This window comes from Trichechus manatus, unplaced genomic scaffold (assembly GCF_000243295.1).
Source record: "Trichechus manatus latirostris isolate Lorelei unplaced genomic scaffold, TriManLat1.0 scaffold00142, whole genome shotgun sequence".
In the NCBI taxonomy this organism is placed as follows: domain Eukaryota; kingdom Metazoa; phylum Chordata; class Mammalia; order Sirenia; family Trichechidae; genus Trichechus; species Trichechus manatus.
Genome location: NW_004444078.1, coordinates 3,041,496 through 3,053,469, shown reverse-complemented (window position 1 = coordinate 3,053,469; position 11,974 = coordinate 3,041,496). Strand labels below are relative to the sequence as shown.

Below are 11,974 nucleotides of genomic sequence, written 5' to 3'. Positions count from 1 at the left end.
TTTCAGGGGACATCTAGGTCAACTGGCATAATAAAGCTTATTAAGAAAATGTTTTGCATCCTACTTTGATGAGTGGCATCTGAGGTCTTTAAAGCTTGCCAGCAGCCATCTAAGATGCATCAATTGGTCCCAACCACCTGGAGTAAAGGAGAATGAAGAACACCAAAGACACAAGGAAAGCATTAGCCCAAGAGGCAGAAAGGGCCACATAAACCAGAGACTTCATCAGCCAAGACCAGAAGAACTAGATGGTACCGGGCTACCACCAATGACCGCCCTGACAGGGAACACAACAGAGAGTCCCTGATGGAGCAGGAGAAAGGTGAGGTGCATGCACGACTCAAATTCTAGTAAGAAGACCAGACTTAATGGTCTGACTGAGACTGGAGGAACCCCGGAAAGCATGGCCCCTGGATTCTCTATCAGCCCAGAACTAAAACAATTTCTGAGGCCAACTCTTCAGACAGGGGTTGGACTGGACTGTGGGACGTAAAATGATACTTGTGAAGAGTGTGCTTCTTAGCTCAGGTAGATACATGAGACTAAACAGGCAGCTTCTGTCCAGAGGTGAGATGAGAAGGCAGAGAGGTTTAGGAGCTGATGGAATGGACATGGGAAATCGGGGGTGGAAAAGAGTGTGCTGTTACAGTGTGGGGAGAGCAATTAGGGTCATCTAACAATGTATGTATAAATTTTTGTATAAGAGACTAACTTGAAATGTAATCTTTCACTTAAACTACAACAATAAACAAAATATTATTTCTAGCTATACAGAAAGAAAGAAATTATGTGCTATCAATTAGAAGTGAAGCCTGTGCTGGCATAAATGGCATCCAGTAGCTATCAGTAGGAATCTTGATCAGTCTGCATTGACATAATTAGGACAGTCATCTTCCAACTATGGCTTTTAATTGGAGGAGTAAACAAAGCAAAACTGATACACGATCGCTTTTGGCTTAACGTTTGAATTCGAAAACCTTATCAGACCATCTTAAGTGAAACCATTAAGCTATGTTAGGTCTGCATATTTCATAGTCTAATTATGTCTTATTAGCACCATTGTCTTTGATCTATGATTATAAGTCACCTAAGTCATGCTTGTGAGCATATAAAATGACCCTTTCTTCTTGTATACCTCACATTTGAGTTTGTGATCTCTTTACTAAAACAAGCCAGTTATAGATTATATTGTGCACACTTTTTCAGTTTATAAATTTAAATCTTAGAATCCTTTAGGATCATGGCAGAAATTAAATGCAAGTCCTACACTACAGACTTCAAATGAAAGTCGTTGCAAGGGTGGCAGAAACAAGCAACAGTGCGACAGCGAGAGAGTTCGAGGTTGGAGAGTCATCCATTCACGAAGGAGAAAGGAGCTGGAGAAAATGAATCTACGAAAACGTGCACATTGTGGGCCCAAAGCAAAATGGCCTGAGTTGGAAAAAGCTTGAAAGAGTGGATTATTTCTCAAAAGGAACAAAATCAAGCTGTCTCTACTGTCATAATTCAGATCAAAGCAAAGCTTCTGGCCAGTGAAAGAGGAATCCCACATTTCAAGGCAGGTTTCACCTGAATTTCTGAATTCATGAAAAGGAGTGGCGTTTCCCTGAGAATGAGAACCACTGATGATGATAATGAGTGACTAAACTAAAATGGCCTATTTTAAGATGAAAACAATTTCTTCTGGTGACTTTTATTTGTTGATTTCAAAGCTATTGATTATCAAAAATTATGTTTTAGTTTAAGGTTTATGAAAGCAATAAAATATAAACAACATCTTGTAGTTTTAGGCCTAGAATCGTTTCTTTCTTACAGTTTTCTAGCTCTTTGTGCATTCATACTCTTTGATTTCAACGTGAGTCCCATTTCCATCACGAGCCTGTTCCGTTCACCATAGGTTGCTCATGGTCTAGGAGAATACCTACCTTAAATGAAGTTGCCATGACATCAGTTTTATCCCAGTAACATTAAATCTGTTGGACAGGGGAAAAAAACTGAAACTGAAATCAGCAACATGTAAAAAAAAAAATACTGGTATAGTGGGCTTATGAAGGTAAGCATGGGGGATTACTCAGCTTGCAAAAACATGTAACGTGTTTTATTTGTGTAAAAATACATTATTTAATTTTACACATGTAAGTCAGATAATGTATAAGATACCCAAAATAGGCATTTCAGGTATAGTGGTGTTTGTATGAGTGTTTTAAAGTAAAATACTCAAAATAAAAATCAATAATTTGCAATATAAAAGATATAAACTGGTGTGTTGCTTATTAGAGTAACTCTAAGGAGTATTACAAGAGGAATGATCATAAGAATTTTTCTAGTAAAACTTGTTTCAATCTTCAGTAAATATGTTCAATTACAATTATTATAAATTTATTTTGAGTTAAGCCCATTGCATATCTAAAATCATAATTCTATTAGTTTTTTTTCTCCCAGGTTTTAATTACAACAAGGACAGCTGCCGATAATTTTAGCACCCAGTATGTTTTAGATGGCAGTGGCCACATAATTTCTCAGAAACCCTCACATCTTGGTCAAGGTAAGAGAGTAACTTGTAGCATTTTTTACCTTTTCATCTTCATTATTTGTTGAAAAAATTGGTCTCCTTGAATCCAAATGTATTGCTTAGTGTCTTCTTCCTGATAAAGACTAGTTAATTTCCAAGTGAACATTCAGCCTTTAAGCTAGCCATCAATCTCTTAAATACTTAGAGTGGTTCTTAAGAGGAGATATATGAAAGTCTGTGAACAAATCCATGGATTAGTTACTTGCTGTAAAACCTGTAAGAGCATTTATTTTACTATTATGGGATCACTTGGAGTCCGTGGGTGGCACAGGCAGTTAAGCGCTGGACTACTAGCCAAAAGGTTGACAGTTCAGACCCACCCAGAGGTACCTTGGAGGGATAGGCCTGATGATCTACTTCTGAAAAGTCACAGCCTCAAAAACCTTATGGAGCAGTTCTCCTCTGCACAAATGGGGTCACCATGAGTCAGGATTGACTTGATGGCAAGTAACAAGTGTCTTCTTTGTATGTGAAGGATAATATTTTATTGAAACATTACTGATTTGGTAGTCATGGTAATAAACCATACCATCAAAATTTTATGAAATAAGTAATTTAAAATATGCTTATTTACATGTAGAAAACTTTAAATATAGCATAGCGTACATATCATTCAATTTCATCAACTCATTGCTAATGTCGTTTCATCTAATACTGTCCCCCACTTCCTTCCCTTGTCTGTTATTTTGAAGCAAATAAATATCTTAATTATTGTTACTACCTGTAATATAGATCTTTCATGTTTTATACACCTGTATGTAATTTTTATTGCGTTTTAATTGTTATCTTATGTTTTTAAGTTCCTCTGATAACTATTTACTTCTAAGAAAAAAAACTCTTTAGACTTGAGTTTCACATAATTCCTTTAATCTTTTTCATACTGCTAATTTCTGGTAATAGAATGATTAAAGTTAAGAGAATACTACAGGTATGACCACTGGAAAGTCATGTTCAAAAGCATTATTAGATCTGAAAAGGGCCTTGTTTTTTTGGTGAGTTTTCTTTTTTTACCCTTCTTCTCCCATTTGTGTTATAAATTCATGTGTAATTTTTTTGTCCCTCATAATTTATGAAAGTACTGTATTTCTTCTGTGGTTTCTTCCCTTCAGTTTTAACGTTACTTCATTTTATTCATGTGACTTCTGTCTTTCTTCTTTGAATTTTTTTTTTTGGTATCTTAATACTGATACCAGCTTCACTCTTTCTCTTGTTTTATAAATATTCAGCTTAGTTACTGATTACTTTTGCCCATGAGGAATTAATATTTTTGTATCTACACAGAGGAAGAAGTTAATAGGAACTCCTAAGAAAACAAACACACTAATTTTTTTCCCTCATTTAGTTAATAAGCTCAATTCTAATAGCTATTTAATTTGATGTAAAGTAATAAATACTTTATACTTTTCATTTAAAAAATAATAGATTGTGTTTGTTTTACTATATAGTGAAGGTTAGAACAAAGAGAACAGATTTTTTAATATGGTCCCTCTCCAGAAATGCTCTGACCCTAGTTCTTAGGAGATCAAATTAGGAAACCATTAGGAGATATTTGAGTGGCTATTCAGTAGAGGACTTTGAAGTAATCTAGTCACCTAATAAAACTTAAATGTATTTATTTTTATCTTAGTAGTAGCCAGACTAATCTGGATGGCCAGTGGCTCTGCATCACTCATACTTGTCATGCTTCTCTGTATTCATCTCTATGGGAGCTATGAAATAACAGTCCTTAAATAAGGAATCTATCGTATCTTTGCCCCTTTACTGGTTGATTTTTCTTTTCCTGCTGACCTCATTGTTCTACCTTTAGTGAGACCAGGTATGTGTACTAGAGAATTTCTTTAGACCTTGTTTTGTTTAGTATTTTCCCTTTATCGTAAGAACCACCATGCTTGTAAGGTTAGTTGTTACAAAACGATAATTGCCTTTCATAACTTACTTTTTTTCTCCTAACTATAGTTAAATGGCTGGGAAGACAGCGAAATGCCAAGCTCTTAATTTCAAATTGCTCTAGGTAGACATGCTATAGAAATCCAAAACACTTTCAAAAGGCTTACACATTTATATTGCCTTAGCGCTGATATTTTTTGAGTGATTGAGTCACAGACTCACATTTCACCAGCTGTCATTCAGCTTCCATTTAAATATTTTCTGTGTAAGATAAAACTACAGTTCAACCATCTTAATTTATACCTGTGCATTTAGGGTTCTTGTGGATTCATTTTTACTGTAGTGTGAACATCTTTGCTTAGCAGTTACTCTTTAAACCATCTCATAGGATGACACCTATAGACAGCCAACTGTAGGTGCAGGGATAACTTACCCAGGAATCTTACTAAGCATTAGAAAATTTGTTACTCCTTTAAAAAACACATTTTAAAATGTTAAAAATAGTTTATTGGGAATTCCCATTCTATTTTTCCTGAGTGTAGGTATTTATTTTATGGATTAATTTAGCTATTTAAAATGATTTGTGTTAACAGTATGTCATTTTAAATGGTCCTTACCTTCAGTTCATTTCTATTTTAAAATTTTTAAAAACTGACAAGAAATATAAAACTGTCTCCAGCTTTTAAATTCTTTTACCGAGAACTCTGACTAAGTTATTTGTTTTAGTCATCTCCTTTTCTGTCATCACTTCTATTTCCTTTACCCTAGATAATCAGTGCTAAGCTTTCTAAATTGATTTACCCTTCTGGACAAATTCTTTTAACATCTCCTAGTACTTCTGCTTTAGGAATTTCTCAGATATCAAAAGTAGTGTATTCAAAGTACTCCGATCAGAGTATTTCCTTTCCCTGCTCCCTATGTTGTTAGAGTAGGGCATCATGTTTTTTCTAAGTCCCTGCTATGTGTGATTGTGCATATATTGAAAGATCTTTTCATCTTAATTTAAAAATGGAACTTTTATTCATTAAGTAGTTTATGAAAACTTTCTGATATATTCAAGGAACCATACCCTTTACATTAGGAATATAAATAGCTGCCTTGTGAATGGCATAGCATAGGGTCATGTAAAAATATAACGGGGCATATTACAGGACTGCAGTTTAATTCTGGTGTTTGTAGAATGTGCTAAAGTTAGAGAGCTGAGCAGTTCTTTTGTTAAATATGATAGCATACTGGGACGTCCTCCCTATTAGCCAATATCACTTGATCCTTTTTTTTTATTAAGGATACACATTTCATTTGTTATTAGAAAAGTCTTTTCTATCAATAAGTTTTATTCAAACGTGTAAGTCTCGCCTTATTGGTAATTCTCAATTTGCTCTGGGAGAACGTTTTAGCTGCTGAAGCGTTAATTTAGATTAGGTATAGTATGGTCTTTGATGCATAACATGATTTAAAAATCAACAAATATCTTTTCCTTTCTTAAACACATTTGTATTTTGCCGTGTTGATTTCTGTCTGCCTGCCTTCTTTCCATTTGTCCATAGCTACAGTAGATGACATTGTATTTGTCATTTAGGAACTCACAGGCTAGTGGAGAGCACACCTGAGTAAATAAAAATGACAGTAAAATGGAGCCTCACACTGCCTAGAGATAGATTAAAGAGTTTTTTCTCCATTCGAGTTTGAAGATGGTAGGTAAGAGAATGATGGATGTAGATTTCAAGAGACCATTGCTCCCTATGTAGCAGTGAGAAAAAAAAATCCATACAATTGTTTTAAATTGCATTTTTCTTAAAACTGATTGAAGAGCTGTGTCACAAATAAGTTTTCATCTAAGTTTAAGACAAAGATGACCCCCTCCTAGATGAGAAGGGACTGGCAGCCACTTGCGTGCCTGGAAGCATTAATTGTGTCTGGAGGCATATGTGGGCAAAGAAGTGAGCTTGCTGTAGACAGGGAAACTTTTATGGCACTAGTAGAAACCAGCTTAATGTTTTATAGCCACATGTGGGCTGACATGGCAGATTGGAACATGGGATCCTGAAACACAGAACTAGTCTACCCTACATGCCAGATTTTCACATCAAGATTTTGGCTGTATGAGCAGTGATGAAGAACACTGGGACTAAGCTGGAAAGAAAGAAAGAAAGATATTAAAGTCTTGCCGTGCTTAGATCCCAAAGCCCTGCTTAGAGGAAGAGACCTGATTTCATTCTCAAGACATTGAAACTAGAGGTGAACTAAAACTAAAGAAACAAGTCAGGCAAGTCAGCCCTAACCTAGATGAACTCCTAATTAAATTGAAGAGATCTGTTCTTCACTCTAGCTGCTTGACAGAAAAAAGGAAGCTCTTTCTCTGGGGAAAAATACTACTTACTTCAGGATCTATTCTTATATGCACAGTGTCTAGCAGATAAGAGACTGAAGAAGGGAGAATGGGATCCATAATCAAGATAAAAAACAGTCAATGTAAGCAAACTCACAGATGACCTAGATATTGGCATTAAAAGACAGGAATTTTAAAAACAACTGTTAAAGAATTTAGAGGAAAAAATGGTCAGAATCAATAAGAAGATTGGAAATTTCATCAGAGAAATGGAAACTTTAAAAAAAACCAAGTGGAAATTCTGGACCTAAATTACTGTGTTTGAAAAATTCATTGGATAGGGCTTAACAGCAGACTGGATATAACAGAAGAAAAGATTTGTAAACTTGAAGATGGGTCAGTAGAAATTATAGAAACTGAAAGAAAGAATGAAAAAAGACAACAGAGCATCAGAGATCTGTGGGACAGCATTAAACGGTCTAATGCCCATGTGATTGAATCCCAGAGGAAAAGAGAGAGAGAATGGGGCAGAAGAAAAATCTGAAATAATAATGGCTGAGAATTTTCCAAAATTGCTGAAAGACATCAAGCCACAGGTATAAGAAACTCAGTGAACTCCAAATGGAATAAACACAAACAAAACCTCAACTAAGCACATCATAATCAAAGTGCTGAAAACCAGAGAATATTTTAAAGCCGCTAGAGGAAAAAATACATTATATTCAGGGGAACAACAAAAAGACTGATAGCAACTTCTCATAGACAGGTGGAAGGAAAGTGGAATATCTTTTAAATGTTTTAAAAAATTGTTAGCTAGAATTGTGTAGCCAGCAAAAATGCCCTTTAAAAAATGAGGACAAAATAAAGGCACTCTCATACAAATAAAAACAGAGAATTCATCACTGGCAGACTTGTACTACTGGAAATACTAAAGGAACTTGTGATGGTTAAGATTGTGTGTCAACTTGGCTGGGCCATGATTCTCAGTGTTTATGTGATCACCCCCATGATGGGATCTGCTGAAAGAGATTTTTGGTATAGAACAGAGAGACCTTGATGACGTATGCAGTAATGACCGTAAGAATTAGAAGAAATAATCGATTAAATCCAGAGTTTCTGCCTTTGGAAACTTGGATGGCAGTTTTAACTGAGAAAAGGAGGTTAGGTATAGTATCAGACTCAAGGAGAAAGATAATGAGTTCAGGTCTGGATGTGGTTAGTTTGAGGTGTCTGGGGACATCCAGATGGTGATTTTCAGTAAGCCTCTATATAACTTAAGAGTGTTGTAGGTCTCAGGTATGCATATTAGTTCATCAGTTCTAAGATTCACATTTTGTCGTATTTTGACGTCTCTGAAAACAGGTTGCGGCTTATAATGAATGACAACCTGAAATTCATTTTGGCCAGGTAACATGGATGTTCACGTTGTTCCCTCAGTTGAGTTTTGTGCATTGTTGCTAATTTGTGTGTTCATCAGAGGAATAAACAAGACTTACACACATCTTCCTGCAAAGCAACACACAGGTACTTTACAAGACCTAAAAAGAGAAAATATCCACAAGTAAATGAAGCTGTGTTAAGTGTAAAAGGATTGCTATCACATGCCAACAAAACATTGACATTGAAGACACCAGAGGAAATTGCTGTTGGGATAGATACAAGAAATTTCAAAACAATGAATGACTGGTGTGACCTGTTTATGTGTTGCGCGGTACTGTTAAAGCATTATATGATAATTTAATTGACAGTGTTTTTTTCTTTTTTAGAGGTTCATAAAATTATGGTGCTTCTTATAGTTTGATGGAAAGAATCATGGGTGGTAGTTGAAGCTGTGGAATTGGAGATATCTAAGGAGAACATAGAATGAGATGAAGAGGGCATAAGAGATCTCTGAGAATAGAGTCTGATGTGAATTCTCCAGCGACTGTGTCCTCTTTTCAGCAGTAGTGGCAGACAGCATATCTGTTGTCCGCTGAGTGCATGCACTCTTTGATCTCTGTCAGCTTTTGCTCCATAGCCTTTTACTTTCCCAAGACAAAGAAAAGTAGCAACACCATAGTGTTCTAATAAGGACTTTAATCCTGTGTGTGGAAGTGACGTGCACCTAAGCCAACGAAATACCCTACATAAAAATTGAAGAAGGCACACATACAAATAATTTTTAGAATATAATATGCTGATGAAGGACCTGGCCAAGAGAAAAGAAGCAGAAAAACATCAATTGTGAGCAAAATAGGAATAAGCTTTTCGTTTGGCTCTCTTCACAAAGATCTTTTTTTCCCTAACCTTGTTTTATTTTTTCTTTTATTAAATTCTCTTTCAAAAATTACAGAAGTATCATGTAGCAGTATAACGAAGGAAACAATCCAAACAAATACAAAGTTTATTCTTATAAACTCATTTCTCTTTCATTCATTCATTCAGTTTATTATTAAATGCCTACAAGGTGCCAGTCATTGTTTGAGGTGCTGGGGATACAGTGGCAAGCATGATAGACAATCTCTTTTTCTAATGTTTCTTACATTCTAAGAGGGGAGGCAGACAAAATGTTTTTAAATAAGAATTTCAGATAGTGGTAAGTTATAAGAAGAAAAAAAACATGGTTTTATATTTGGGAGAGTGGACAATGGTGCTTCAGTGGTACAATTCTTGCCTTCCATTTGCAAGACCCAGGTTTGATTCCTGGCCAGTACACCTGGATTGCAGCTACTACTCGTCGGTCAGTGGAGGCTTGCGTGTTACTGTGATGCTGAACAGATTTCAGTGGAGCTTCCAGATTAAGACAGACTAGGAAGAAAGGCCTGGTGATCTGCTTCAGAAAAATCAGCCAGTGGAAACCCTGTGGATCACAGCAGTCCAATCCCATTGTATATAGGGTCATCATGAGTTGGAGAGTCAACTCAATGGCAGCTAAGAACAACAACATGAATGGGAGGGGCAACTTTTGATAGGGCATTCACAGATGGAGTCTAAAGAGGTGATATTTAGGCTGAGCTCTGAAGGTTGATCAGGGTGCTGGCCATGCAGAGGGTCAGGGGAAAAAGAGTTCTAGGCTGACAAAACATGTGCAAAGGCCCTGAGGTGGAAATAAGTCTGATATTTTAGAGGAACAGGAGGAAGAACGGCTATAGAAGGAGACATAGCCAGGAACCAGGTTACGTAGGGCCCGTTAAGCTTTATCCCTCTTTATTCCAACCCCTTTACTCCAGTTAATCAGTGTTAATAATAATAGTTTAAAATATGGATTTCAAGCTATTATCAGGCTTTCCCCTACATTATATTTCTTTCAGGAGTCCTTACCTAACAGTTATATTGCAAATCCCAGCCACATTACCATAATCTGTTTACATTTAGCTTTTAAGATTCTTTGCTCACCAAGTTTATTTTCTCACCTTCTTTTGGCTTGATGTAATTGTCATTTGGTTAGAGGTCACCCTCCATTATTTTTGTCATACTTGGGTGATACACTTCTGAATCCTTGCAAGTCCAAAAATGTTTTCATTTTCCCCTTACACATATCTTGGCTGGGCATAGGTTTCTTAATTCACAATCATTTTCCCCTTAATAGTTTGTAGATTTTATTCTCTGTGTTCTAGTGTTACAGATAAGAAGTCTGATACTAGTCTTTACTTGTAAGGAACTTACTCTTTCTGCCTGTAAGTTTATAAAATATTTTCCTTGTCTTAGAATTTATGATTTGCATTGGGACATGGGGTCTTTATTTATTTATTACATCTCCATTTGTATCTTTTTCTCTGTCTATATCTCCTGCTTTTATATCAGGGTTTCTAAGTCTTTTATTTCCCTCATGATTGCCATTTCTTTGCTTTATTGCTCTTTTGTTATAAGCAATAGGACAGAGATTGACATATTTCAGTGACTTTCAGCTTTTTTGACCAATTCAGTGAGTACAGTAAAAAAAATACATTTCACATAACAACCCAGTTCACACAAACCGAATCAAAACAAAAAATACATGAAACAGTATATACCCTTACTCTGTGCATGCACTCTGGTATTCCCTGTTTTAGTTTATTCTAAACCAAAAAACCAAACCCATTGCTGTCGAGTTGATTCCGACTCATAGCCACCCTATAGGACAGAGTAGAACTGCTGCATAGAGTTTCTAAGAAGCGACTGGCTGGTGGGTTTGAACTGTCGACCTTTTGGTTAGCAGCCGAGCTGTTAACCACTACGCCACCAGGGCTCCAGTCTATTCTAGTCTTATTTTATTTAAAAAATAAAAAAAAAAAAAAAGCTAGTTGCTGGTTTTGATGCATTCTATCAATGGTTCTCAACCAGGGAAGATTTTACTCCCCAGGGACACCTGGCAACGTCTGGAGACATTTTTGATTGTCAGAACTGGGGAAGGTGCTACTGGCATCTAATGGGTCGGGGCCAGGGATGCTGCTATACATCCTGCAATACACAGGACAGCCCCCCACAACAAAGAATTATCTTTATCAAAATGTCAATAGGTCTAAGATTGAGAAACCCTTTTCTAAATTGATTTCATGATTCCTCAGTGCAGTGGTTCTCAACTCTGGCCATATGTTCATTAGAATCACATGGGGAGATTAATAAGTCTGGGATTAGCTAGTGACTGAAAGTATTAAAAGATCCTAGTGTTTAAAAAACACTGACCTGTGGTATACAGCCATGACAGAATATCCAGTCCTAATTTCATGTTAGAAGCCCTAGTGGCACAGTGAGGAGCCCTGGTGGCTCAGTGGTTAAAGCATTCGACTGCTAACTAAAAGGTCGGTGGCTCAAACTTTGCAGCCGCTCTCTGGGAGAAAGATGTGGCAGTCTGGAGCATATTATGCTGAGTGAAATAAGTCAATCACAAAAGGACAAATATTGTATGAGACCACTATTATAAGAACTCAAGAAAAGATTTACGTGCAGGAAAAAACATTCTTTGATGGTTACGTGGGTGGGGAGGGGTGGTGGGGAAATCACTAACTAGATAGTTAACGTGTCAACAGGCCTATAAAACAAACAGTAACACACTACAGGGGAAGTCAGTACAACTGGACTAAACGAAAGCTAACAAGTTTCCTGAATACAATCAAATACTTTGAGAGACAGAGTAGCAGGGGTAGGGGTCTGGGGACCATGCTTTCAGGGGACATCTAGGTCAATTGGCATAACAAAGTTTATTAAGAAAATGTCCTGCATTCTAC

General features: G+C 36.5%; 1 protein-coding gene across 4 annotated transcripts in view; it reads left to right on the top strand.

Annotated features, from left to right (window-relative positions):
* PMS1 (PMS1 homolog 1, mismatch repair system component) overlaps positions 1-11,974 on the top strand; it is a 103,892-nt gene that overhangs the window by 29,749 nt on the left and 62,169 nt on the right. For all 4 annotated transcript variants that reach the window (XM_004385584.2, XM_023739886.1, XM_023739887.1 and 1 more), the window contains one exon: positions 2,443-2,545. In XM_004385584.2, coding sequence (XP_004385641.1) covers positions 2,443-2,545 — 103 coding nt within the window. The remainder of the gene's footprint in view (positions 1-2,442; positions 2,546-11,974) is intronic.